This window comes from Balaenoptera borealis (genome assembly GCF_965194805.1).
Source record: "Balaenoptera borealis genome assembly, chromosome: 20".
NCBI lineage: Eukaryota > Metazoa > Chordata > Mammalia > Artiodactyla > Balaenopteridae > Balaenoptera > Balaenoptera borealis.
Window position 1 is genome coordinate 53895867 of NC_138879.1, and position 27682 is coordinate 53923548.

The 27682-nt window shown below is 56.4% G+C and overlaps 1 protein-coding gene and 1 long non-coding RNA gene across 4 annotated transcripts in view; one reads left to right on the forward strand and one right to left on the reverse strand.

Moving 5' to 3' along the window:
• The window catches only part of NTN1 (netrin 1), a 193064-nt gene that overhangs the window by 155382 nt on the left and 10000 nt on the right, over positions 1 to 27682 (forward strand). For all 3 annotated transcript variants that reach the window (XM_082372899.1, XM_082372898.1, XM_082372900.1), the window contains one exon: positions 19423 to 19497. In XM_082372899.1, coding sequence (XP_082229025.1) covers positions 19423 to 19497 — 75 coding nt within the window. The remainder of the gene's footprint in view (positions 1 to 19422; positions 19498 to 27682) is intronic.
• Positions 21249 to 22578, reverse strand: LOC309618727. Its single transcript, XR_014238600.1, has 2 exons — positions 21549 to 22578; positions 21249 to 21476 (listed from the first exon to the last, which is right to left on the reverse strand). It is a non-coding gene; the product is annotated as an uncharacterized lncRNA (long non-coding RNA).

Genomic DNA, 27682 nt, shown 5'->3' on the forward strand with positions numbered 1-27682 from the left:
AGCAAAAGGGCTGGGTGCCTGCCCACGTGGCTGGCCATTGGCTGTGGACTGCTCGCTGGGATGGGGCGTGTGGGTGTTTCCAAGCAGAGCAGTTTCCGTCAGCCAAGGGCAGGCCTTCGGAGGAAGTGCAAGTGTGAGCTGGTGGCCGCCACCTCCCACGGCAGCTCTAGGTGGGTATGGTATACTGGTCCAGGAAAGGGGCCCTGGGCAAGGCACCCACCACGTCTGCTGTACTTGGTGAGTTATTTGGGGGGAAGGCAAGTTTTATTGGGATTTGGGAACCACCTGTGGATTTCTGTTTTGTTCACTCCCCAACAGCCCTATGCTGTGGAAAGGCCTGGTGGTTTTTCTCTGGGGCCCATGTCCTCCCTCTGACACCAAACCAGTCACCCAGTAAAGACAGTATTGTGATCTCTCTCGTATCTCTCTGCTCTGCCACATACACGCTGCTGCTGCTGTCCGAAGTTGAACTCTCTTTACTTCTCACCGACGCTGTGTTGGTCAGGGTAGGCTCTGTGCTGTAAGAAGCGTCCGACAGTCCATCGCAGGTGTTCCTGGTTGGGCGGCTCCCTTCCAGGCAGTGAGCAGGGGCCCGGGCTCCTTCAGTCATGTGGCTCTGCCATCCCCTGGGGCCTTGGAGTCATTGGTTTGGAAAGAGCGTGCCTATGGGGGGGCACTTTTCCGGGGAGGACTGAAAGCGTCCGCGTCACTTCTACCCACGTCCTGTGGCCGGACTCGGTCACGTGACCACACCTCACACAAGGGGTGCTGAGTAATGGAGTCTCTAAGCCCAGGAGGAAACTAAAGTGGGGTTTGGAAACTATGTACAGTCTTCTCCATAGACCTTTTGTTCACTCTGCTGACTTCGGGGTGTCTGCGGCCACCTGTCATCATGGTGCCACAGTTACTGGCATCAGAAAGTGATGGTGAGCTTTGAGGGCCTTTTCTCTATGTAGGAAGCCGATCAGCGCAGTCTTGGCCGGGGGGTGGCCATCCTGCCCGACAGCTGCCCAGGTTGGGGTGTAGCCCACCCAGGGAACTCAGCAGAGGCGTGACCTCATCGGCACTGGCCTAACCAGCTGGGCTCACCGGCCAACCAGCCAGTGGGGTGGACGCTGCAGGGCCACCAGCTTCCCTCTCTTTCATGACTTTCCCAGGAAGCCCAGCTTCGCCTCCTTCCCCCGTGCCACTGAATCACCCTTCAGCGCCGACGGCAGCTCCAGGCTGTGTCCACTGCTGGCTCTTGCTGGAGAAGCGTATCCATAGCCAACTGGATCCCCGTTGGGACAGCTTTGTTTCCCCTGCCGAACACAAAATCCCCTGTTCACTCGGAGAGCCGACAAGGAGACCCTGTGGGGCCGGCCCTGTGGGAGCAGAGAGCAGTGAATGCAGCGCCCCAATGGCTTCAGCTTATTAAAGGCGAATACACAAGCTAACCCTGCCCTCCGAGCGGGAGACAGAAAGGAGGGCACAGAGCTGTTACAGCGGATTAGCGGCCGCAGACTGACGGAGGCAGGTGCAGCCTTTTCTGCAGTTTGGAAGGGTTTATGAAATACTGATCCCGTGCTCAATAAATCCTTCCCTTGGCCTCATCCGGGCTACAGCCTGAAAAATGGGGATTTCTTGTTCAGCCAGGCTTGGGAGCGGTTTTGAGTCTCCCACCCCACCCCCAACTCCTAGCATTCCTTGGGAATTCCGACATGAGGATTTGTGCACTTGTCCGTTTATACACTTTCTTTTTCATTCATTCATCAGATGCACATTTACTGAGGGCCTGGTTTGGGGGCTGGGGTTCCAGAGATGATAGAACGTGGAGTCCTGAGTTCAAGGGACCACGGTTTACTAGGTGAGAAAGATGCCCGAATAGAAGATTCTAAGTCAGACGGTTACCTATTAGAGCAGAACCAAGTGTGCATGCGTCAGCAGATACCCCCGTGGCTGTCTCCAGGCCTCCCAATGTCAGCCTTTGCTAAGAGCCTGCTGGGTCTGTCCCATACCCATTCAAAGCCTCAAGTCCCAGGTGGCTCGTCACCCCTCCGGATGGGCTGCTGTTTCCTAATGGCACCGAGAGCAGATAAGGAGAACAGTGGCATAGCTAGAAGTTTGGGGTCCTCGAGCAAAACCTCTGGAAGGTCCATCTCATGTGGCAGAACTTGCATCTTGGAAAATGGCCAGGGGCTGTACTCCTCTGGCTCTGATGCGGATTTGGTTTCCATGTCCTTCCCTCATAGAGATGGGGACCCCACCCCCCATCTGTCCCAATCAGACATCCCTCATCCAGCTGGGCAGCGCATCTGCCAGCAAGCAGAAATCTCTACCTGTGTTCTCCGCTGGGCTTTACAGGCTTCACCTCCTGCAAGCATTTGGATCTTTGACAAAAGATGTTGGAACTTGTTATGTGGCTCAGGGTTTCAACGTGCACGTTGTAGTGGGGAGGGAAGGAAGGGGGTGGTTGGGACCTAAGGGCTACGGTAAAGCCTGACCTCCAAGGGTGGAGGCACATGAGATTAGAAGGTTCTGAGTTAACTTGTCCCAGGGCCCAGGTAGCTGTTTCCCAGCTTCTACCAGGAGCTGGTGCTTGCGGGTGCCGGGAACACAGCTGAGGGGTGCCTCCCACAAATACGGCCTCGCCTGCAGGTGAAAGCTGGTTAGTCCGTTGACCACCAGAATTGTACGGGAAGCTTCTCCCAGTGTGAACTTCCCAGTGGCAGGTCAGGGCAGCCCTGGGGGGATGTGTGGGAGTCACTGCCTGTCTCGAGCCCCTGAGACACACCCTTCTCTGGCTCCAATACCCTTTGGTCTGAGGACGGTGGGTGCAAGTTCGGGCAGCACAGGCTCAGAGGGTGCCCTGTAAAATGGTGAGACAGATTTGGAGCTCCGGCTGGGAACCTCGTGTCTGGGGGGCTCCTGGAGACAGAAGAGATGAGTAAGAAACAGAAGCCTGGTATAAAAGATGACCTTGGCTGTCTTGTTAAAACCTAGACATGTCCAGGTGGGGAGGGCAGGGCAGGGGTGAAGTCCACTGGCCTTTTGGTGACCGTCATCCTCTAGGCCCTGCAGTGGCTCTTGGGGAGGACAGCCGTGCGTCTGCCTGGAACATGAAGACTCCAGCACCTTCCCTGGGGGACATGGGCTCCATGGTGACCCGAAGTATATCCAGAATTCTTTCCTTTCCCAAAGCAAACGTGGTACCTTCGTTCTCCACTTGAGAGGGTAGGGAGTCTGGACTTGACAGGGAGGGTCTCCATATCTGCTGTGGTTCTTGCATTTTTGTGGAATGAGCGGCCCCCATAAATACGGTTTTCAGATGCCATAATTCGTTATAATGCTACATAACTTTTTTTTTTTTAACCATTTTGGATGGAAATGTTTCCCGAATGTATTGCCAGCTTTCCTGCCATATTAAGCAACGCACGTTGAACGTGATTTAACTCCTCAGGATGATACAACCATTGCAAAAAAGGGATTATACTGTAAACAAGCTTTTTCAGCCGTTTTAGGACTGTTGGGCTCTATTCAAAATGGCCCTTGGGTATTCTACATCTGCTTTTCATAGTTTCATAGTTTTCTGCCTCTTCCTTGCTCTCTGCTAGCCATTCCTTCTTCCTGCCAATGGGTGGCTCACCAGAAGGTCCCCCCACCTAAATATAGGTCCCAGTGTACTATGTTCTGGGAATGGTGATAATGACATTTATTATCAATGTTTATAAATAAAAGATAATTAAGCTGTGAATGAAGATCTAAAGGGATTTCCTTTGTGATAGTTACTTGGCTGCTTCTAACCTCTTCCTTTCTGCTTGTCACCTGTATCCCAGAGAACTGAAAGAAACAGACAAGGGGCCTCCAGGTAGGTAGGGTTTTACAGTCTGGAAGCATTTCCACACTCAGCATAGATGTCCGTGAAGTAAAGAGGATACTGGATGTGCCTCTTCAGTTCTCACATCAGACGGCTGAGGAACAGAGAGGTTGAGAAGTGGGACCAGCATCATGGGGGTTCAGAAAGCCATGTCCTTGGAGTTAAGGAACCAAGAAGCTTGGGAGGGAGGGGCATTTCCCCTGAAAGTCTTGAGGGCTGATCTGTTGGTTAAACAGGTGGTTGGTAGGCTTGTGCTGGGCTGTTCCAGACGGTGGAACTAAGGACGTCTTGGGGGCGGGGGCAAGTCACAGAAACAGGTGAGGCTCAGGTGATGGATGTCCTGTCCAACCCTAGGGTCAGTGGTGGGGCTGATTCAGACGGTGGGATGGCAAAGGGAGGTGCAAGGGTGAACCGCCTTTTAAGACCCCTTTCAGCTCCCAGAAGGTGGATTCCATGGCCTGTGTCCAGTCTATCAGTCGGTGGCAAATGACAGAGTAAACCAGGGATGATGGCAAGAGTGTGACAGTTTTCCCGCTGAGCCACAAGAAGCACCTGATTGAGTTCTGGGTCCTTTGGGTGCTGAGGTTGATTAGTAATGTCTGCCATGAGCTTCGACAGGGAAACTGGAAGCGTGCGTGCTGCCTGTTTGCTTTTCCTGCCTCCACACTTGCTTCCAATCAGCATCTCCTCCGGTAGCTATCATGTTTTATTCTAGAGACAAGTTGCTCCTCATCAGGCCTTTCAAACTAGGACTCCAGAGTGTCATAGCAGCTTTCCTCTTTTTCTTCCTCCTCTTCTCTGCCCAGGCTGTCATTCGTTTCTAAGGGCCAGAAGCTCATCTGCTATTTTGGTGGGGAAGTACGTCAAAAACAGTTTTGGGAAGAGGACTCTCCTCCCTGGGTGCAGCAGCTTCTTCCTTCTTTTTTTTTTTTTTTGAGTTATTTTATTGGTAAGGATACCGAAGCTCAAAGAGCTCTAAGTGACATTCTCACGTACATCTTCCAGTCAAGGCCAGAGCCTGAGTTTAAACCTGTATCTCATGACTCATTGTGCATTTCTCTTCCCACTATATCCTCCTTGGTTTTCATGAAATTCATCATTTTTTTTAAACATCTTTATTGGAGTATAATTGCTTTACAATGGTGTGTTAGTTTCTGCTTTATAACAAAGTGAATCAGTTATACATATACATATGTTCCCATATCTCTTCCCTCTTGCGTCTCCCTCCCTCCCACCCTCCCCATCCCACCCCTCTAGGTGGTCACAGAGCACCGAGCTGATCTCCCTATGTAGCAGCTTCTTGACTGCAGTCTACCTGCTCCTGCCTTTCTCTGGCAGCCTGTGATCACAGCCACATTTCCTAAGGGCATGGCTGGTGGGAGGAAGGACAGGAGCATGGTGATGGAAGCTGGCTCTTTGGGAAGGGCTGTGATGGGAGGATGGCTGGGGGAGGGGGCAGTTACACAGGGGTCATGCCTAAGGACAGGAAGCCGAGAGGATGGTCCCTTGAGAAGGGGCATCCCCTGCATTGGGGTGGGGGGAGGTTAAGGGGCATTGCTCAGTCATCAGGTTGCCCATGGCTTTGGGGACAAAGACCACTCTGGGTGGCCCTGACCTAGAGTGAGGAGCAGTTGGTGTTAGGGAAAGTGTCCCCAGTGGCCTGAACATTGTGGTCCTGTTTTCTCATGTGTGTGATGGAAATGGCAGTCCTAATGCTACCTACCCGGCCTCCTTACCGGTCCTTGTGCAGCTCAAACGGGGTCGTGGGTGGAAAGTGCTTTGGCTGGCGCTGCCCAGGTGTATACATCACCGTCCCAGCCGTTCATGCTGAGCTCTGGTGGGAGCTCATGGATTGGACACACCCGCCCTCTGAGGCTGAGGCGGGATCTGCAGGCAGGGGAGAGGGGGACCCCAAGGCCTGTGGAGCTGGTGGCAGAGCAGGGCCTGGGACCATCTCCAGGGCAGAATGAATTCCCTCAGCGTAGTTTACCCCAGCTGGGAAGGACAGAGGATGGGCAGCTGAGGGTCAAGAGAAGATTCTGGATGGCCAGGCACTGGTTGAGCCGGCCGAGGTCTCCCGCCCCCAGTCGGGAGGGCTTTTGCGGTCCCCAAGGCTCTGGGCAAGAGGCTTTAATCTAATTACATGCTTTATTTGAGCCAATTTGTTTTCCAATCCATCTCGTTCAGCAAGAAGAAAGCGCGTGCTGGGGACTCCTGGCACCCTCTTGTTCCAAGTGGGGAAGAGGAACTGCTGTCCTCACGTGGCCGGTGCGGCCCCCCGACCTCCCCAGCCCGGCCGCCCCACCCCCAAACCGGCTGCAGGCAGCCCTGCCCGGCAGGGAGGGGGCTTGGGTGGGCGGACCGCTTTCACCGGCGGCGGGAGGGGAAAAAGCCCGGCCCGCGGGGCCCCCCCATGAACGCCCAGCCCAGCCTGCCTGTTCCACGCCCCGCTCCACAGCCCGTGCCCTTTGGGGGTCCCGGTGCTCCAGGCAGGACGGAAAGAGGAGCGGCTTGCAAGGCAGTGGCGGGACGGGGCTGCTCCTTCCCACAGGGCCCTCCCCACCCAGCTCGGAATCCCTGGCTTCTCCAGCAAGGGCTGCCCTCAGAATCCCAGGCCCGGGATGTTCAGTCTGCAAATGTATTGTCATAATAAGGCAGCAGATTTCGAATCTCTGTTATTAAAGTCCACAAACAAAACACCGAAGCCCTTCAAACATCCCTGGAGAGGGAAGGTTTGCCGGCTCCCGCTGTCCTCCCCAGGCAAGGAGCCGTTCTTGCCAAGCTGCGGCTTTCTGTGTTTCGCAGCATTTTCCAAAATTCTTTTTCCGCCCTTCTGGAGCCTGCTTCAGGCCTTTGCTTTCCCGCTGTTCACACAGACATGCTCCTCTGGGCAAGCTCCCTTGCAGGCCTGAGGTGTTCCGCCCTTGGACTGGGGGCGGCGGGGCACGGGAATTGTCGGGGCCTCGGGTCACTTCGCCACGCGGTGGGGGCAGCTTTGTCCCCCTTTTATTCGACAAATATTTATTGAGAGCTTGTAAGTGTCCTGGGCCCTGGGGAGAGCAGTGGACAGGGCAGTGGCCTTTGCCATCAGGGAGGGAAGCAGACAATAAACAAACAACGCTGAAAGAATGTAAAACCGCGCCGTGACAAGGTGCTAGAAGGAACCAGATCCCCTAAAGATGAGTTTGCTTTTGGGAACAGCCAGCCATCAGTTGGTACATGCAGTACATCGAGTGAGAAATTAAAAAAAAAATTTTTTTTTTAAATCGGTATGCCAGGAATATAGTGAGATTGGTTTTCTTGTCATGGCTCCTGAATTATAGGGAAAATAATGACGGCTAACATTTTTTAGTTTGTCAGGCTTCATCTCACTAGAACGTCAAAGGATTACACGTTCTTACCCCATTTAGTAAATGAGGAATCTGAGATTCAGAGACGTGCAGTCACAAGCCTAAGGACACACAGCTTGAGAGTCGAGAAGCCAGTGTTTTGAGTTCCTCTGTAGCCTACCTGCCAACTGCTCCCCCATCCCACAGCCCTGAAGCCCATCCGTGTTCCCATCCATGTTCTGAGATAGGCCATTCCCACCAGTGTACCAGATTGTATCCCAGGGTCCAGGGGGAGGCACTCTGTCCCATGGACACTCCACAGCCCAACGCAAGCAGGCAAAGACCCTTAGAAAAGCCCGCACGTCCAGAGGTCGGGCTGCTGCTTCCAGGTGTCAGCTGCGAGTCCCGACAGAGGCATCCTGATTTCTGGTGCCACTCAGACCCTCTCCGGCCCAAATCATGCCCTCTTTGTTGTCAAAGAGCTTAGCAGATTGAAAAGATGCCTGAGCACTTTACCCAGGCTTTCTCCCGGGTGTCACCAGAATAATCGTGAGGGATGCTGTGTCTTTAGTTTGGGGAGCCTGATTTGTAGGTCTGTCTGAGCGGTCTTGGTATCTCACAGGGCATCTGCATTCAGGTTGTTGTACACTATGTTTGTGGCCAGGGGGGGATCCAGAGTTTACGTTCCAGTGTGTTCCTTGGGTGTTCAGTGGTGACCCATCCTACGCCAGGTGCTGGGACCAAGGTCCGATTCCCCACCGGGTGAGGGGGCAGACGGATAATTCTGGACCATGGCATGGGTGCTGAGAGGGTAGAGGGTGCCCCGCTGTGCTTGGGGGCCTAGAGGAAGGCCACACAGGGAGATGGCCCAGGAGTGGGGTCCAAGTAAGTTTGCCATGGGGACCGGTGCTCAAGGGCAAGGCATTGTGGCTGAACCTGTGAGTGCCCCTGCAGAGCCTCTGGCTTCTCCAGTCTCTGTGCGGTTAGGTCTCGTTCTTCCCAGATCCTCTGCGCATCATAGGGTTTACCCACTTTCACTCACATGGAGGAGAAGACGTTACAGGGAATGGAGTAAATGTCCCCAGACTGTGGACCTCGGGCAAAAACAAGGTCCTAGCTTTGGGCCTGATATACCTTCTCCCTCTGCCCAGCTCTGGGTCCATGGCATAGCCCAAGAAGGGATCTTGGAGGCAGACGTGCTCCTGTTGGGAGACAGGGCTCCGTCGCCCAGATCTCGGTCAGTTTTATAGATTCTGCCGAGGACCAGAGCCGGGTCTCTCCACCTCAGTTCTGAGCTCTCCTCCTCACCTCACGAGGCCCCACCTTTCCCACTGCCCCGCCGTCATTCACCCCCGCTTCACGGTCACTGAGCCGGGGCCTCTGAGGCCGCCTGGAGCCCAGCACACCCTGTTGGCAGCCCCTTCTTATCCTTCAGGGTCCAGCTGAAAGGTCATCTCCTTGAGAGACCAGCCCCAGCATCCCTTACCTGTCTCACCGCACCAAGGTTATTTCCTCCTGACTCCTAGGAAGGGGCAGGACAGTTGCTGTCGGCACCACTACCCCATGTTACTGATGGGGAAACTGAGGCTCGGAATGGTTAAGGGCCGCAGATCAGAGCGCGGGTGATGGGATCCCTTTTTACAGGACACAGCTGCTTTCCCTGGAGCCCTTTACAGGCGACTTCTGCTCACACCCTTGGGGCAAGAAGTGAGGGACATGGCTGTGTGAGCTGCAGGGGAGTCTTTGAAGAAGATTTGAAGTAGAAAACACTGGGGTTTGCTACTTGGGGAAGAAGAAGGGTGGATACTGGGGAGGCCTCAGCAGATCTGTCAGACACAGGCCTGATGGTGGTGGAGCTATCACAGCGGGGGCTCTTTAGGAGAAAGTGGGGGGAGGGAGGGGGCCCTTGGTGGGCTGCGACAGCATGCCGTCCTGCAGGAACTTGCCTCCGCCCCGGCTGGCACGGCAAGGTGAGCCGCGTGGGAAGCTCTGAGTGAAGGTGGCCACACTGGGGAGGAGCAGAAAGAAAGGACAGGACTTCCCTGGGGTGACCCAGGCCTGGCTAGAACCCTCGGGTGGCTTTGCATTACATTGAAACAGACTGCAAACCTTATCCTGCCCCACCTGGCCCATCTGGCTGGTGTGCATTTTCGTCTCTGCTCCTCCCCGCCCTCAACTCTGTGCGAGGCTCCCCGGCCTGCGTTCAGCCCTGGACTCTGCCAGGCTCGATCCTGCCTCAGGGCCTTTGCACAGGCTGTTCTTCCCGCCGGGAACCCTCTTCCCTCAGATCTTCTTGCCCTGCCTCCCTCGCACTGTTTAGGTCTCAGCGCTGTGTTACCTCCTCAGGGAGCTTTCCCGGACTCTCGAGAGGGCAGCACCCCCTCTCCTAGCCACGTCACCACACACATAGTTCGCTGACCACTCACTCTTCCTTTGTCCCTTGGTATTAATGTTTGTGGAATTGGGAGAGGATGGAAACAAACAAGCACGGACTCACACACATACACGTGCACACACACACACACACACACACAGAGACACAGACACACCACCATCTCCTAGGAAGATGTAGCCCTTCCTAGGAGTAGAAGCCCCATGGATTAGGAATACAAATGTCACCTCACTGAATAGGAATGTCATTTCATTATGGGAGTCCCCCCCATTCAATCCCCATCCTCACTGAAGAAGAGACTTGACTCAAAATATTTTTAGTGTTTTTCTCCTTTTTTTTTTTTTGCTGTGCCATGCGGCATGCGGGATCTTAGTTCCCCGATCAGGGATCGAACCCACGCCCCCTGCCATGGAAGCACGGAATCTCAACCACTGGACTCCCAGGGAAGTCCCTGTTTTTCTCCTTTTAATACAAGAATGGTATACGCATTATAGTAAAATTAAATATACAGGCAAGACAAAGCAAGAGCATAAAAACCAGCCACACTTCCTCCACCCCACATTTTGGTGCACAGTATATTCTTCTAGAATAAAATTCAAACCCCTGCCGTGGTTGAGAAGAACCCAGGGACCCCCATGAACCCTCATCTCTGGCTGCCCTCCCCTCCCCCAGCTCCAGGCCCCTCTTCTGTTGGTTCCTCACACCTGCCCGGCTTGTTCCTGCCCTGGCTGCGTCAGAGCTTCCTCCTAAAGGTCGCCTCCTCAGACTGGCCTTCACATCTAGGGAGGTCTCCACCTGCTCCCCCATCCCCATCCTCTACCAACGCATGCTGGCCTTTGTCTTCATTCTGTGAATGTCACTCTTTGGTGAGTGTGGTTACACTCGTATCATTGACATGTCCCCTCCTGCTATAAAGCCACCCTGACTGTTCCATGAGCCCCAGGGTACACCCACACCTCCCAGAGCCAGCCACGTGGAAATCTCGTAGCAAAACTTTTAAGTGGATGAAGGGATGATAAATTCCTAGAAGTCGGGGTGCTCCAGCAAGGGTGTGTGTTCTCCAGGGTTTTGACCTTCGAAGCCAATTGCACTCAGGAAAGTTGGTATTGATTTGCACCCCAACTGCATTGTCTGAGTGTGTGTGTGTGCTTTGCCACTTCCCCAGGCAAAAGCCCTACATTCCTGTTGATTTTTTAAAAAATAAATTTATTTATTTTATTTTATTTTTGGCTGCATTGGGTCTTCGTTTCTGTGCATGGGCTTTCTCTAGTTGCGGCGAGCGGAGCCTACTCTTGGTTGCAGTGTGTGGGCTTCTCATTGCGGTGACTTCTCTCGTTGCAGAGCACGGGCTCTAGGCACAGTGGCTTCGGAAGTTGCGGCGCGCGGGCTCTAGAGTTCAGGCTCAGTAGTTGTGGTGCACGGGCTTAGTTGCTCCGCGGCATGTAGGATCTTCCTGCACCAGGGCTCGAACCCGTGTCCCCTGCATTGGCAGGCAGGTTCTTAACCACTGCGCCACTAGGGAAGCTCCCTGTGGATTTTTAAAAAAATATATTTATTTATTTATTTGGCTGCACTGAGTCTTATTTGCAGCACGCGGGATCTTTAGTTGCGACATGCAAACTCTTAGTTGTGGCACGTGGGATCTAGTTCCCCGACCAGGGATCGAACCCGGTCCCCTGCTCTTAGCCACTGGACCACCAGGGAAGTCCCTCCTGTTGATTTAAGTTGCGTCTCTTTGCTTATTTGAGGTTGAACATTGTTACATCTCCATGTCCGCTTTCTTCCCTCTTTTGTGAATTGCCTGTTTGTCTTCTTTGAATGTTAGGGTGCTTGTCGTATTGATTCAGAAGAGTTCTTTATATATTAAAGACACTCACCCTTTGCTCTCTATGTTGCGAACACTTTTGGCTTTGCTCCCAAAAGTTTTACAAGGTACCTCATGCCGGTCCTTACTTGGGGCTGCCTCATTTGGGGTGACCTTGGCCTTTCTGCCCCAGAGCCCAGAGCTGAACGGACATCATGCCGTGGAGGCAAGGAGGGCTGGGAGGTGATGGGGCGGGTGAGACCAGCACAGGCCTGGAGAGACGCGTGGGCGCTCGGGAGCTGCCTGTGGACCCCGGCTCTCTCCTGGGCAAAGTGCTTGTGATGGGGGTTCTAAGAAGGTGTCTCAGCAGGGGGAGTGGGTCAGTCACCTACAGTCTAGGACCAAGAGGTGAGGGTTGGCTTAGTGGGGTGTGCCTCCTGCATCCTTAACGTGGTCATCATGAAACCCACGGAGACCCACCGTGTGTGAAAGTGACACACATGGAAAGCTGGTCTCTGGCCTGAGGAGTTCTAAGTGGCTTTGTGGATCTGGGTCAGGGAAAGCCAGGACTTTCTAGGCAGAGTGGCCTCACCTGTCATCTGTCACCTGCTGGTGGGCAGGGTGGCCCAGCCGAAATGGGCAGAGCCGGCTGGGTGTCCTTCCTGGCGCCACCCCGTTGAGCTCTTCACCCGGCAGGGTTGGGGTGAGGGGTTCCAGGAGCCCCTCCCCTGTGCCCAGCCAGCGGAATCTGAAACTCCCCCAGCCTCCAGGTCTCTGCCCTGGGAAGGACCTCGGTGGCTGGGTGTCCCTCGTTCTTTATTCCCAGTGCCCCACCTTCCCGAGCCGACAGCCCAGAAGCAGAGAGGCTGGGGTGCTGCCGGGAGTGAGACCCTGGCCAGCTCCCCGCCCTGCTCCAGGGGAGGCACCAGATGCAGCGCCCCTGGCTCCGACCGGGGGACGCTGGGCCCCGCCTGCCATATGCTCGGTGCCGAGCCTCGATCAGGCGAGCAGGCCCGCCCAGCGGGATTTTTGGCACCTGGGACACAGGAGGCAGAGCAGAGGGCAAGCTACCCAAGGTGGAGGAAGAGGAGGGAGGGGCTTGGCCACTGGGATCGGGCCTGCGGTGGTGGGGGGGGGCCCCTCTCGGCTCTTGGCTTCGGGTTGGTCAGGGGAGCAGGTGGGGGGAATAAAGGGAGGGCTGGCTGTTCCCAGGAGGAGCCAGGATGCCAGCCTGCCAGGACGGGCCTGCTGCGAGTCGCAGATGGCGGCCTTGGGTCTCTGCACTCTCCCCGGGACAGAGCACATCCAGGTGGGCAACCAGGCGGTGCCAGCGTCCGTCCCTGGCAGCTCCCCTCTCGCTGGGGAGGAGGGTGAGATGGAGGGTGACCCTGGTGCAGGGGCCCCAGCAGGTCTTCTGGTGTTACCTGCACCCTCAATTCCAGCCCCCCAGGGTCTCCTGAGAGAACAGCGGCAGCTTCCTGCCCGCCCCTTCCTCCGCTGCGGGGGCCCTGGGTCCAGGGAGGATGGGGACCTTCGGGGCATAAAATATCGGATCCGATGAGTCAGTGAGGCTGACCAGCTGGTCCACAGGGTGTGTGTGTGTGTGTCTAAGCTCATGCCAGCACTTATTTAAGATCAAACCCTATGAAACCGCTTTTTTCTTTTAAAGTTGAAGAATGATCGATTTTAGGCACTTTTATGTGGTTCATCCTATTAGTGTTCCTTCTTTTTCTGTTTTCTGACCAGATCAAATAGCATGAAACAGCCTCTCAGTGTTTACATGGAGCCAGCCTCTGAAACCATCTGGATCCAGAGATTTCTTAAGATTCTTGATCTATTCAGATTTGATATCTCTTTAGTTCACTTTGGTCCCTTATGTTTCCCTAAGAAGGAATGCATTTCATTCAGATGTCCAAGATTTCAGTCTAAAGCTGTATACAATAGCCTTGTAATTTATAAAATCTTCTTTAGATTGTGGTTACACCCCTTTCTCATTTGTTCCTCATGGGTCTGTTTTCTCTCTTTCATTCATAGTTAGACATGACAGTGTTTTGTCTCTGTGTGTGTGTGTGTGTGTGTGTGTGTGTGTGTGTGTGTGTGAGTGAGAGTTTGTTGGTTTGGGGGCTTTACTGAGAATCAATTCTTGGATGTATTTATAACTTTTGAGTTTTTTTCAGTATCCTACTTTATTAATTTCTACTCCTGTTGTTATTAATTCTTTCCTCCTGCTTTCTTTGGGTTTTATTTTCCTTATTTTCTAAATTCTAGAATTGAATGCACTTCATTTATTTTCATTCTTTTTTGTTTAATAATAAATAATATTTATTACATTGTGGTCAGGAAATGTGGCGTGTGTAACTTTAGCTCCTTGGAATTAATTTAGCATTCTTTTACTAGTTATGTGTTTCTGTCTGTTCCTTTTTGTCTTTCTCACAGTTTTTGCATAATGTGTTTCAGTAAGATGTCATTCCACACAAATTTTTTTATTACTTTTGAACTTCTTTGTCACCTAGTGACAAACTTACAACTTCTTTAAAAGTTGTAAGCTTTTAAAAACTTGCTTTATTTCGTTGTCTCTCTTAAACAGTCATTTAATATTTTAAAATCAGTTTTTCAATAGAGGTGTTGAATCCATTTACATTCATTGTTTTGCTTTGAGATAGTGGCTCTTCTGTGATTTGAATTTATCACAGTTGCCTATACCCTATTTCTTCTCTTCTCTGGTGTTTTGTGGTTATCTTTGGGTTTTTCAAAAGCACTGTTTGATCTAATAGCTCTCATTTATCAGAGTCAAGCATGAAATAGCATCTTTTGTGTTCTACTTACTTAAGACAAAAAGTTGTATTCCCCGCCTCATTCTCAGTTTTTGTTAGTATCATCTAAAGTTGCAGATTAAATTTGTATACTTATTTATACATACCTATACATTGTCTGATGCTCCCTTTCAAACATTTTAAAATTATTTTGATCTTTGCCTTCACTCTTAGAACCAAATTGGAAACCTCTATGTTCGCTTGTTTCCGTGCTCATCACCAGTGTGTTCATTCCATGACTTTCCCCTCTTACATTCTTATTTTTGATCCATTTCACAGTTGGTTGGAAAACATTCTCCAGTGTTCCTCTCAAAAAGGATACATGGTTGAAACCTTGCACACTAGAGAATGTCTTTGGTTTATTGTGACCTTCATACATAGAAGACAGTCTAGCTAGGTATAAAAATCTTGGATCTCAAAGTTTTCTCTCCTCACAACCTATAGACATTGCTCCATTGTCATCTGGCCAGCTGCTTGTTGATTTTAAATCTGTATCTATTTTTTCCTCATCCTGGTATTTCATGTTTTGCAAAGATGTATGTGGGTGTGTTGGTCTTTTTTCCTTGATTTTTTCCAAAAATTCAGTTCATCCTTTCCTTCATACGTAGGTTGGCCTTCAGCTCAGGGATCCTATCTTTGGTCTCTGCTGCAGTTTTCTCCCAATTATATGCCATCTCTCCACTTTCCCTCTTCTATCCCTATCGTTTTCTCTTTCACAATTTCCACGTCTTTATCCTTTTCCTCTAAATTTTGTGAGAATCTCTCCAATTTACTCTCCATGTTTCTGAATCTGTTTTCTACAGTATTCTCTCTCTTGATTGCTTCCAAAGTCGATTTTAATTGTGCTCCTAGGCTTTTAGGTTTGGGTTTTCCCAGCTCTTCTTTCTTTCGTGTGTCACCCTTTTTGTATCATCACGTGGCCTTTTCAGCTTGGCCTCGTTTTCCCATATGGCTTTTTCTCTCCTACTTCATAGAGGCTGTGTCTTTTTAGAATTTTTTTTTAGTCTGACACACCCATTCAGTTTCATATCGTCTACGGCTGTTTTCGAGCTACGGCGACAGTTTGAATAGTTGTGACAGAGACCGTATGGCCTGCAAAGCCTAAAATATTTACTGTTTGGGACTTTGCAAAAAGATTTGCAGATCCCTGGCCTAGCGTGACAGCTGGATTCCCATTCCAGCCCCAAGCTGGATGGCAAGGGAATGCATCCAGCTCCCTCTCCAGTTCCTAATCCCTCCCAGCCTTTTTCCTCAATTCGCTTCTGCTCTGTGGAGGTGGTGTCCTTCTGTCTCCACTGCCTGACTTTCTCGTTCTCTGCATCAGTCATTTAGATAAAAACGTGAGTTCATGTACCCACTGCAAACACAGTCCTTCCCGTCTATCCATCCCCTTCCTTAAGCCTCCCTTCTCCGGATCCGGCTCCACCATGGGGCCCCCACCCACTTCCTGCCCATTCGTTGTCCGGTTGTTGTCTCCCTGTCATCTTCCCTTTTTTTCCAGGATTTTTCTGTTCATCAGACAAAGAGCTCTGTCCTGAGGTAAAACCTGGACAGGTTTTGCTTGTTCTACCACCATCTGCCTTTAATTAATAGAGATTGCTCCCAGATTCCAGCGTTGGGTCATCTGTCAGTTTAGTTTTTGGCATTAGTGTGAATTTTCATTTTTTTTTTTCTTCATTGTCTGTGTAGCTATTTTGGAACAAAACAAGGAGAGGAAACGTGGGTAGCTGCAAGTAGATGCCATTTTGAAGGAGTCAAAGATGCATTTTAAAGCTGCGTTTGGTCCATCTTGAGGCAATCTCTGTAGCTGTGTGTGTATTTGATGAAAGAAGAAAATGCAAGAACACTTTCCTTATCCAGGGACCTCTTGTCCAGTGACCTCAGTTCTCTGGAATACACCCAAAGAGTCCGCACGCAGCCAGAGAGCTGCCATGGTGTCCATGCTCTGAAGGTTATTCACTGTACCCAAAGGAGAGCAGTTCAGTCTCTCATTCCAGGCCTGTTGACCCATGCTTTACATACAGTTCCAATAAACCTTAGTCTTTCTGTTTTCCTAGCTCACAGCTAAATCAGAATCAGCAAATTGGAAGAGAGAGGGGACAGTTTACAACAAGCACACTGACCTGATGAGAACTGCTGGCTGACAGGAAGGAAAGACCTAAGACCCACATAAAAATAAACAACCACAACAACAAACCAAATACAGCTGTAAATCTGCACGTGTTGAGGCTGGCACCATTTCCCGTAAGGGCGAGCGGCCTGGGGTTGCCCGGTGACGCCAGTTTGAGTCAGCACCCACCCCTCTGAGCCTTTCCTCTGCCAGCCTGGGTCCTCCACACAGGTCTTGGGTGCAGAGACTGTCTCCACCTCCTACGACTGCAGTCGGTTCAGACAGTGGTTCTAACCCTGGTTGCACATGAGACTCACCTGGGGAACTTTAAAGATCTGCACACGCAGGCTGCCCCCTAAACCAATGAAATCAGAATGTCTTGGGGGTGGAACCCAGGCTTCAGTGTTGTCCTAAAGCTTCTGGGTCATTCCAGAAGCCTGGGTTGGGCACCGGGCCGTTAGGAGCACGGGCAGGGTTGAGGGCAGTGCCACATGCCTCTTTAGTGCCCTGTGAGTGGCTCTCGTTATGGGGGGGCAGACTTGCTATTCATGGGGGCAACTGTGATTTGTCACATGGGGTCTGGAGCTGGCTCTAACTAGGCAGTGATGGATGCCACGCATTGGAGGATGGTTTCTGGCCCAGGTGGATACTTGGCTCTGAAGAGAAGAGCTGGGGGCGCTGCTAGGAGGGAGTGATGGAGAGGGAAGGGAGGGCTGGAGGGGCAGGGCCAGGTCCTCCCGGGGCCGCCTCCCCTCCAGCCTGCAGTGCACTGGGGCCTGGCACCCTGGCACCTTTCTCAGCTCTGCTGTCCTGTCTGAGGATGGGAATCACGGTGCCTTCCTCACAGGGCTGCCTGGAGGCTCGGGGGAGCTGGCGTGCTGTTAGGGGCTGTCTCCAGGGCTGAGTCTCCACCGCGCAGAGGGGACAGGGCAGGTGATTGACCGGAATGCAAGTCCTGACGGGGGCCAGAAAGAAAAATAATGAGAAAGCGATGAGAGTGCGTTCAAGGCTGTCCCTGCAGTGACGTCACCGGCACCGCTGGCATTCCAGTTCTTTCCCGAGTGGAAGACGGCAGGCAGGGATTCCCGCCAGCTCGCTGGGGGACGCCAGGACTTAGGTACGGCCTGGGTTCAGCCCCAGTAGTGGCTTTGCCGTGAGCGCCATCTGCCCCTGGGATGGCAGAGATGTGGCCGAGAGCGGCCGTTCCCAGCAGTGAAGTGCAGTGCCATGCGGGGTGGGGGAGTGGGGGGCAGTGCCACTGCCCGTGGGTTTGGGCCACTCCACTCACTGTCACCTCGTGTCTCGACCTCTCGGGCTTGGCCCCAGTGGAATACAGGCCGCTCTCCCTGCATGCCCCAGCCCCTGCCTTCCACGAGGTCCTGACTCCTGTGAGCCACCCAGCTGGCAGGAGGGGCTGGCACTGTGGACTCCGGTGCCCCCGGGCAGGGCATCCTGGTTGGGAGGGGGAGGTCCAAGGACTCTGACCCCTGGGGGCAGGAAGGGGGGCTGTTTTTCCCCACTTCCGGAGACTGGCTCCTAGTGGGGTGCCCCAGGAAGCTGGCTCGGGGGGCAGCAGAGGGCTGCCAGGCCTGCGGCTCGCAGGGCAACAGGATGGAGCTGTTTCAGCTTTAATTAGGACCTTGAAGGAGGCAGCCACCTCCCATGGGCCAGAGGCTGATGCTGGGGTGATCTCTGAATGTTCCCTGCAGATCTAAGTGATGGTTTGGGGGGACAGGTGGCCTCCTGCCCTGGCCTTGTCCTGTGCTCCCACACAGATCACTCCTCACCCCCACCCTGGCCTTGGTTTTCCCCTTTGCAGGATGAGGGGCTGGCACCTGCTCCTGGAGCAGTCACCTGTGTGTGTGTGTGTTTCCCTCCTCCTTTCTAGTCCCCTTGCCAGGACACACACCCAGCCTGTTTGCACCGTCACTACTCCTAGAACAGGCTGGGCCCTCGGCAGCCCGGGGCTGGCCTGGCTGGTCCTCCCCGCCGGCAGTCTGGGAGCTGCTGGAATGCCAGGCGTTGTGCATCCCCAGCTCTGAGCTGAATGCCTCATTCTTATCGAGGGAGAACCCGTCGGTGTTTACCGAGACTCAGCGTAGCCTAACCACGAGTACAGTGATCTTGGCATCTCAGACTCGAGTGCAAGGCCCAGCCTCACCACTTGCTAGCTGTCTGGGATGCACTGGGCAGGCGGCCTCCGTTTCCTAGTCTGCAGAATGGGAATAATGCCCGCAGATCAAAGAACGGTTGTGAGAATTCAGTGAGAGCCAGCATGTTGAGTGGTGGCGCAGGGCAGGCTGGAGTGATTTATTGGGCCTCTGTAGTGGGCTGGCCATCACGCCAAAAGCTGACGTGTGAACACAGATCTGACAAAGGAATTGCATCACCTTATCTGAAGAGAAGGAAGAGCTGGCAGGGAGGGGGCCGGGGGGGACCGGCGTTGGAGGTTTGCATCTGCTAGGCCGACAGAGGCCACCCCCAGGGGAGGCAGGCCCCAGGGCGTCACACATCCTGCCTGGCTCGCGCTGGGACGTCCCCGAACTGATACCCGCAGACGCGGGCCCGGCGGCCCTGCCTCTCAGCAGTAGGGCCCGTTAGAACTGAACTCTTCTTCGTGGGGCATTTTATTTGCACACTCCAGTAGAGTGGACACCAAAGGGGTTTTCTAATGCTTCATGGGCTGCTAATTTCCTCCGTGACCTCTTTTGTTGGGGCCTGACCCCAACCAGAGGCTGCTCGCCATGGAAGCCAGCGCCTGACACAGACCCGGGGTGCGGGGTGACAATGAGGCCTCTATTGGCTTTAATCAGGCTCTGGGTGCATCTTAAGAACAGGGGGAATTTGTGTGGCGCTCCAAAGCCCTGGGTGGCACAATACGGGAGCCCCCAGAGTCCCTCACGGAGGCCGGGGGGCCGGCGGGGGTGGTCAGGCGGGGGCCCTTTGTCCCAGCGCCTCTCGAGAAGGCCAGGACGCCCTGAATGGCCGCCCGCGCGGCCTGGCCCCTTGGGTATCACAGGCCTCTGGGTATTTAGGGAGGTGGCCTCCCACCCGGGCCGGCAGCCTATTCTTCGCCTGCCTAATTAGGTTTTGTCTGTGCCTCTCCCCTCCCCTGCAGACTGTGATTCGTACTGCAAGGCCTCCAAAGGGAAGCTGAAGATTAACATGAAAAAATACTGCAAGAAGGACTATGGTGAGTGAGAGCCCCTTGTCTGGGGAGGGGGAGGGGAGGCACCACGTGACCAACGAGGGGCTAGGGTTGGGGTGCAGGTGGCCCGGCGTGGGTGTTGGTCACAGAGTCCCTGGGAGCGGACGGGAGCCGCGTGGGATGGGTCCCACGCCCAGTTCTTCCCCCTTGGCGGCGGGTGGTGTGAGGGGTCACGGGTGTGTGGGCAGGGTTCCCCCCCTGGCCCTGCAGGGAGGAATCCCGGCCAGTGGGGCCTGACAGGCCTGGGATTCCCAGGCTTCACTCTGCCCCTGAGGGGCTGTGTGGCCGCAGACCAGTCACTTTACCTCTCTGGTCTTCAGTGCCCTCATCCGTACTCATGGGCATTCAGCCTGAGGCTCTGTAGCTCAAAGAGAGGTCCTCGGGGCATTGGAGAAAGGGAGGGAGCTTCCATGGTGTGTTTGAAATGCCGATTCCAGAAGCCAGCTCCTTCCAAGGGTTGACTCCACAAGGTGGAGCTGGGTTGAGAACCTGCATTTAAAACGGCTCGCTGGTAATTCTGAAGTTTGAACACAGCCTCGGGATCCCTGAGGGCCTTTTCCAGCCGGGAGCTGGGGGGCTGCAGAGGGCTGGAGGGCCTCCCTGTCACCGGAGGCCTCAGGCTCCCTTCCTGGGAAGAGGGTGTCCAGTCCGTCCCCCAGTCTCCCCGTGCACCATCCACCCTGGCACTGGGGGTGGGGACCCCTGCACCCCTTCTCCGAATCCGCTCTCGCCAGCCCCGCCCCGCCCCGCGGGAGGTAAGGAGCCAGCTTTGTGTTTTCTGGGCCCTGAGAGTGTCCGAATTGGCTGGGGGCCTGGGCCGGCTAGACACCACGGGACTCAGGGTCAAGGCTGACCGCACGGTGGGTAGGAGGCAGTTGGGGAGCCCCTTGCAGCCCCCGGGCAGGTGTGTGCACATAGCTAGAGGCAAACAGAAGTCCTGACGAGATTGTCCAGCCGTCTGCTGGTAGAGCTGGGGAAGGCCAGGGCGTCGGACGCCCAGCCGGAAAGTGGCCACAGCCTGGATGGCCACCCAGGGGCCCCGAGCCCAGGCCTGGCTCTTTCCACCCTGGGGCCCTCCTCCTGACCCAGTAGGCCCGGCTGATTCAGGCTGAGGCTGGGCCTCCTTTTCCTGGACCACGAGAGTCCACTCTGCCCATCCCCCTCTGCCCATCTCCCCGCTCCAGCTGGGTGTTGCCTGTCTTGCCCGTTCCTCCTCCCTCTGGTTCCTGGAGGTGAGTTCCCCACTCGGCTGCCTCTGGGAAAGGCGACCGGCCTGTGTTTTCTGCCCTGCATTCCTAGTCTATACCCTGATCGGGGTGCCTTCTGTGGGACCTGGGCAAGTGCAGTTGCTTCTCTGAGCCACAGTTTCCTCGTCTGTATCAAGAGGGTGATGCCCCGACTGTGTCATATGGAAGCACCCAGCATGGGGCCAGGTGCCTGGTGGGTTCCCAGGAAAGAGTGGCTTCGGCTGGTCCCCTGGAAGCTGGGTTGGGGGGCAGGGAAGAAGTGGGGTGGGAAGGGAAAGATGACCCGGTGCCGAGAACTCGTCCAGAACCCGCGTGACATCCCTCCCAGACCCGAGGGGTCCGGCAGCCTGGCCTGGGACGCCAGGCCCCCTGGGGCCTCACCGGGCCCGCTGTTTGAACCAAATGCAAGGTGTCCTTCTTTAATAAGGGCAACCATCAGGACCTTTTAGCAAAATGAAGTGAAAGGTGAGGCCCAAAGGAGCTCAAAGGAACGTTGAACTTCTAAATCTTCATTCTACTGCGTGTGGGCATGCACGCATATACACGGGTGTACACACATACGCACACCCCACACGGAAGCCCAGGACTCAATCCCATGATCCAGCTGCCCACCCCGCAGGATGAGGCCGGAGCGGCTGGTGGGTTTGGCGTGTCGGTTCCGAAGCGGCCAGGCCGTGGGCATCCTGTCCCGGAGCCCTCTGGGTCCGCGGTGAATTCCTAAAAAGCCTCTTTTAAGTGCTTGCATCCCAAGGCAGTGCAGAAACTTCTGACTTTCACAGGAAAACCAACCTTGATTTTGAAAACAAACGTCGAGGTGGTGTAAAGATGAAGGGAGTGTTGTCTCTGACCCAGGGTGACAGCAGCCCCCAGAGGCCCCAGGTGGCGTTGGATGAGGCTTGTGTGGTCCACGCTCCTGTCCCGGGACCGACAGCGTCTGCCGGGGACGGGAGGTGGGACTCGGGTGGGAGTGCCCAAGGGTCGTGCGGTGTCCCAGGCTTACGGCTGGGGGCCCATCGAGGCTGTCCAGGCCCAGAGAGCCAGGGTTACGGAGGAGAGTCCTGGGCCTGTCACTCTGCCACCGCTGCTCCTTCCCCACCCAGAGTGGGGGTGGGGGGTGGTGGGGGTGGTGAAGGAACAGGTGGGCTGCCGGGGGGAAGGGTGGTTTGAATTCGGTCTTGAAGCATCCTCTCTGCAGACGCTGGGGAAGGGGCCTGGGAGGAGGGGCGCCGCGCAGACTTTGTGTGAGGTGTTGACTGCAGCCCCCCCCACCCCCGTTCTGCTCTTCCGTGAAGAAAGGGAAGATAGGACTTTTGTTTACAATTACCCAAATGGATCCGTTTGCCTCCTGGTTCCGTGGGACTCATTTTGCTCTCTTCTGACTTCTTCTCCTCCGTTGAATTCTGCCTCCCCCACCCCTGATGTTGTGGGGGACACTTTGGCCCCCTCTGAGCTCTCCTGTCTCCACCCACCCCCAGCAGCAGGCAGGTCCCTCTTTCTGCAGGACGGGGCCTGGCCCCCTCTTGTTATATTCCCAGAGGGGCCACCCTGAGCCCTGCCCCCGCTATGGGCCCCCCAGGGAACAAGTGCAGGGGGCTCGGCCTCTGGGCTCCTCTTGTCCTCTGCTCCCTGACTCCATCCTCCCTTCCCCGCACCTGACTTCCTCCTGGATTATCCGAGGGAAGCTGGTGTCCTAGGTAGGGCCCCTGGCCCAGCTGGCTCAGGTGACTTGCCCAGCAGAGGCCCAGCCTCCCTGCCCGCCCCTCCCCCATCACGTTTATCCCCAGGGCCCCATGTGTCCCCAAACCAGGAGGGGTGAGGAGCGGCCCGGCATGCCCACCTTCCCAGACTTCATGGCGGCTTCATGCCACCTCCCCGCCAGCTCCTGGCCCTGCACTGCTACTAGCACGCTGCCCAGGCGTCCACGTTTCTGCTGCGGGGCGAGATTCGAGGAGAGCAGATGCAGGAGAGAAGCGGGGCGCCCCCGTAGAGCGCGGGGCGCCCCCGTAGAGCGCTGGCCGCGTCCGGAGCTGTTGCGCCATCAGCTTTAATGTCATCACCGACCCACCCCATTGCCCCGAGGCCAGGACTGGCACTGCCCCCGCCCACCCCCCAAAGACTCTCAGAGGGGCGTTCTGGTCCCTAGCACCGTCCGTGATACTCTTGGGGTTACCTAAGAGTTGGGGAGCAGCCCACCCCAGCTCAGCAACTAGGCCTGCGTGTTCACGCAGGAGACAGGACAGAGATGCCAGGAAGGGGCTCACGGGGGCTTCCGGGGAGGGCTTGGCAGACCCCAGCAGGGTGGGGGCAGGCAGGGAGAGGCTTGTGGAGGGAGGCGTGAGTGGCACCCACAGGGGCTGGGCGGGGGCCCACGGGGGCATCGGGGGGTCAGCCCGGCAGCAGCCGCAGGCCTTGCTCTGAGGCCGGAGGCCAGGTCTCCCACCGGGGTCTGCGGACCTTGTGGAGAATCTTCCTCGCATCCTGCTGGGCCCCTGAGCCCCTAGATGAGGTGTGAGTGGAGGTGTCCCTTCAACACCCGAGCAGACCTGGGGCAGGTGAGCAGGAGGAGGGCGAGAAGGGAGCCGGCGGGCCCAGGAAGGCCGGGGAGGGAGGCTACAGGGGCTGCATAATCCCTGCTCTCTGACTGACACCCCGGCAGGGAGCCAATTAGGAAACACATTTCCTTCACTTTACAGCCAGGGCACTTGGACGTTCTAGAAGCTGCTAATTAGAACCTGGTGGTGGTGGGCGGAGTAGTGAAGAGCGGGCCCCGGGCCCCCTTCCTCCTCTGAGGCCAGCTCAGGAGTCTTGACGTTGTACGGCTGGAGGACCTGGGGCTGGGTCTCCGCTGAGCCGGGCGGTGGGCGGTGGGCAGGAGGCCGTGGGGAGCAGGGGGCAAGGAGCAATCACCCGGGCTAGCTTGGGGTCTGCTGGGCCTGCCCGTGTTCCCAGTGAGACAGGGCCCAGTAGGTGGGGGGAGGCCTCAAGGCCGAGCCCGCCGTGTCTCTGCTCTGGGGAGACCCCGGGACAGGGAAGGGTAGCTGTTCCAGTCCCATCTGTAGGGAACGGGGCACTGGCCCCAGAATCCGGAGGCAGATTGCACACTTGCTGTGTGACTTTGGACCAGGCTGGGCCTGCTTCCTGATCTGTCCCGTGGTGGTGAGATCAAGGGGACACGACGTCCTTCTAGACGTGGCAAGGATGGTGGCCTCACTGGTCCATCTCCAAGGGGCAGGGGTCCGTGGTGGTGCTGTCACTGACGCCCCCCCCCCCCGCCCCCATCCTGGGCCCACCTCAGTCCTCTGTTGCCCTCTAGGGGAATCCGGCTCACCTTGCAGATGCTGAGGAAGCGTCCGTGGGAAGGCTCGGGGCGGGGCGGTTGCACATGGAAGACGGTGTTTATTATTTCCTAGCGTGTTAGCATTTCCTGCCGACTTTCCAGGAAAACCTAGCCTAGAGGGGCCCTTCCTCGGCGTAAATGCTCCCAGCAAGCGTGCGTGTGTAGGTGTGTGCATGTGTGTGCACAAGTGTGCACGTGTGAACATATCCACGAAGCCTGCATCTGCTCGGCGGCGCCCAGGCAGGCAGAGCGCGTGCGTCCCTCCTGGAGTCGCTGGCTCTGCGGCGCGTCTACCCAGAAGCCCGGCGCTCCAGGACCTCGGTGTGTACAGAGTCAGGCGACGGGACGCAGGTGACACTGCCCCCGGGGCATTTACTGTAGGGATGTCGCACCTCTTGGCCGAGGCCTGGCAATGACTTCAGGCTGAGACACCCCTCGGCTGGCGTGGGGAGTGGACTTTCTAAGCCCTGGCCCGCGTGGAAGGGGCGCCGGCCTGCCCCTGCCCCTCAGCCTCCCTCCCCCGCTTCCTCTTCGCTGGTCCCCGTGCTCCTTGGGAGGCTCCACCGTCTGGCCCTCACTCACCTCCTCGCGTTCGCGCGACCTCCCCTCGGCTCCCGTGCCACTATGCATGGGCACTGCACACACGTCCCAGGAGGTCCTGCTCCCTCACACGGCGTCCCCACCTCAGCCAGTCCCTCCTCGGACACCCATTAGGCGCCTGCTGCGTGCCCCATCCCGTCCCAGGTGCTGGGCTTACAGAGATGGAGGAGACACAGGCTCAGCCCTCCAGGAGTTTCTGGAATCAGAGGGGAGATGCACACACAAATGACAGCACGGAAGGGAGACGTGGGGCCAGGGTCGGGCCTGGGGTGGGACGTAAGTGGGGCCTGGTCCCTCCTCCAGGGAGGGTGTGGAGGGAGGGCTTCCTGGAGGAGGGAGCGCAGGTAGCCAGTGCTCACGGGGCAAAGCAGGGCTCTCAGGCAGAGGGGGCAAAGTGTCTGTCAGCACAGGAGGAGGAGCAGGCTAGGGAAACGGGAGAAGAGGGAGTGTGGAGGTGCTGGGTGCAGGGCGGGAGGCTGGCAGAGATGCTGGTGTGGGCCGCGGCAGCCGGGCTCATGTCCGCGTGCAGGAGCCACTCTGAGGCCACCGAGAGCCAGTCCTGCTCACGTTGGCACACGGGGGCTGCCACCCGTCTCTTCTTCCTCCCTGGGATGCAGAAGCAGGGCCCCGGGGTGGGGGGGGGAGACAGACAGCTCGCATTCTGAAAGGTGAGATCATCTCACTTTTGCCAGTTCTTGGAAAAAGGATTCGTTCCCAGAAATGTTTATTAGTCACCCCTTTTGTTGAAAGACATTTTGGCACCACCAGATGGAAAATCAGAATGCTTTTCATAAGATGATTTGTCTCGAGCATTCCTCCCGTGATCCCTCAAGGATGATTTCTGAGGATACAGCTCGAAGCGGAAGTTCTGTTGGCATCTGTGGGGAGGAGCTGGGTTCATGAGGTTGTGTGTGTGCACATGTGTGCACGCGTGTGCTTGCCAGGGGACCTAAGTGGATCCCCGCCCCCGAGAACCTTGTATCTCCTGGGGCAGTGGAAACCCCAGAGAAGAGACCTTGCCAGGCCCGTGTCTGTCCCTTCCCTGCAGGCCCCGGATGGGCACCTCACAGCCTTCATTCTCACCCTTAGCAAATCCTCAGAACCACCGGTGAGGGAGGGCTTCTTATTCCTGCCAATGGGACACTGAGACTCAACGAGGTAAAGAGTATGGCCTAGACCGGGGCCTCCGAGGCCTGAGACCCTTGTGCTCCCAGCCCGCCCCCCGGGCCGGGGCGCTGAGCCTTGGGCAGCTCCCCTTCGAGGGCTCACGGACTGGTTCCCCCACGGGACCCTTGGCTCCTGAGAAGCCACAAAGACATCTCCGTGGGGGAACAGCGGGAGTGGTCACTGTGGCGTTGGGGTGAGCGTCAGGGATGTGGGGCTGTCGGAGACGAGATGGTGTGGCTGAGACGTCGGGCACAGTGGCGGGGTGGGCGTGGCCATGCAGCCGTGGGCTCGCCCATGCGGTGGAGGAAGGTCACGGGCGGGTCCCTGATGGAGGCTGGGGAGGCCGAGCCGGCAGTGGAGACGATGCTGGTGGTGGAGTGACCGCGGATTCCCGTGGAGCTGGTGTAGGTGGTGGGCACGGCCCTTGTGGGCTCTTGTCTGGCTGCTCAGGCTGGGATGAGGTGGGCAGGGGTGATGGGGGGAACCTCACAACTCAGGCCTCGACAGGGACACGGGGCCTCTAGGCAGATGATGGCCTCTCCCGCTCTTGACGCCCCCTGCCCTTCCTTTCCTCGACCTTGGGGTCAATAGCTATTCCTGACCAGGATCGGTCCCTTCAAGTGCGGAACACGGCGGAGGTTATCAGCCGTGACTGCAGGGCTTGGGGTGGGCAGCGGAGCACCCTGGGGGCTCTCCCCCTCAGGGCAGTTAGCAGGGGCCGGGAGGCAGCTGGTGGGGATGGCTGGGAGAGGCCAGCTGCCCCCACCCCAGCACTGTCCCCAGCTCCGGGGAGCGGGACGCAGCCCTGCCGGCAGCACGTGGCCTGGTGTTTCAGGGGCTCACTGACCCTTCCCTGGGGGGGGGGGGTCACCGGCCTCCTGGGGATCCTCCGATTTCCCCAGCCAGATGTGACCTCCCCCCTCAGAGTGCCAGCCCCATATGGAGGCCAGATGTGGAGCCGGGTCGGCATGAGTCAGCCTGAGGTCGCAGAATGCGGGTGACCACCAGGTTGGGCAGGGAGGGCCAGTGGGCCCCAGTGACAGCTCGACAAAGGCCCCTGAGCCCGCAAGGCGCTGCACCGATCCGGGCCTCCTGTCGCGCGAAGGGGATGACGGGCCGCAGCCCTCCCCATCCCCACAGACAGGGGAGCCCAGAGCCTGGGCCTCCAAAAACCTCTGCTGCCCCAGCAGCTGCAGGGTGCCAGGCTCCAGGGGGACCTGCCACGGCCCCGTCTGTCCCCCTCCCTGGAGCATCCTCTCCTCTGAACATCCTGTTTTTAGAAAGGAGGTGTGGGTAGGGAAGGCTGTCTAAGGGAAGGTGTCTCCTCCCATCTCACAGACGGGGACACCGGGGGTGGGGGTAGGTGGGGATCTGTCCAAGGTGCCTGGGGACAGCGGCCGCCTTCCCCTACAGAGGGACAACACTTGTCCCGGCCACCTGTCTCCAGGATCACAGAGCACTCCTCCCACTCAGGTGGGGCTTGGATGGGCATCTTTCCCCCGTGGGATGGATCTCGTGGGTCTTGACACCCTACTTCCCCGGGGTTAGAGCCTTTGGCACGAGGGCCCCAGTACTGTCGCTAGTCCTGGGGTCTTGCCACACCTGCCGCTTTACCTGCTCGCGTGAGGCTCAGGCTGACGGGAGGTGGGGACGCCCCGAGAGTTCCGCCCCGAGAGTTCCGCAGCCTCTCAGCAGCCTGGGCTACCTGCGGGGAGGCAGGCCTGGCCTCAGGTCACAACAGCTTTTCAGAGGCTCGCGAAGGGTCACCCCTGGAGTGGGCGACTCCCCCAGCAGGGCTCTGGTAGGATCCTGCCTTGGC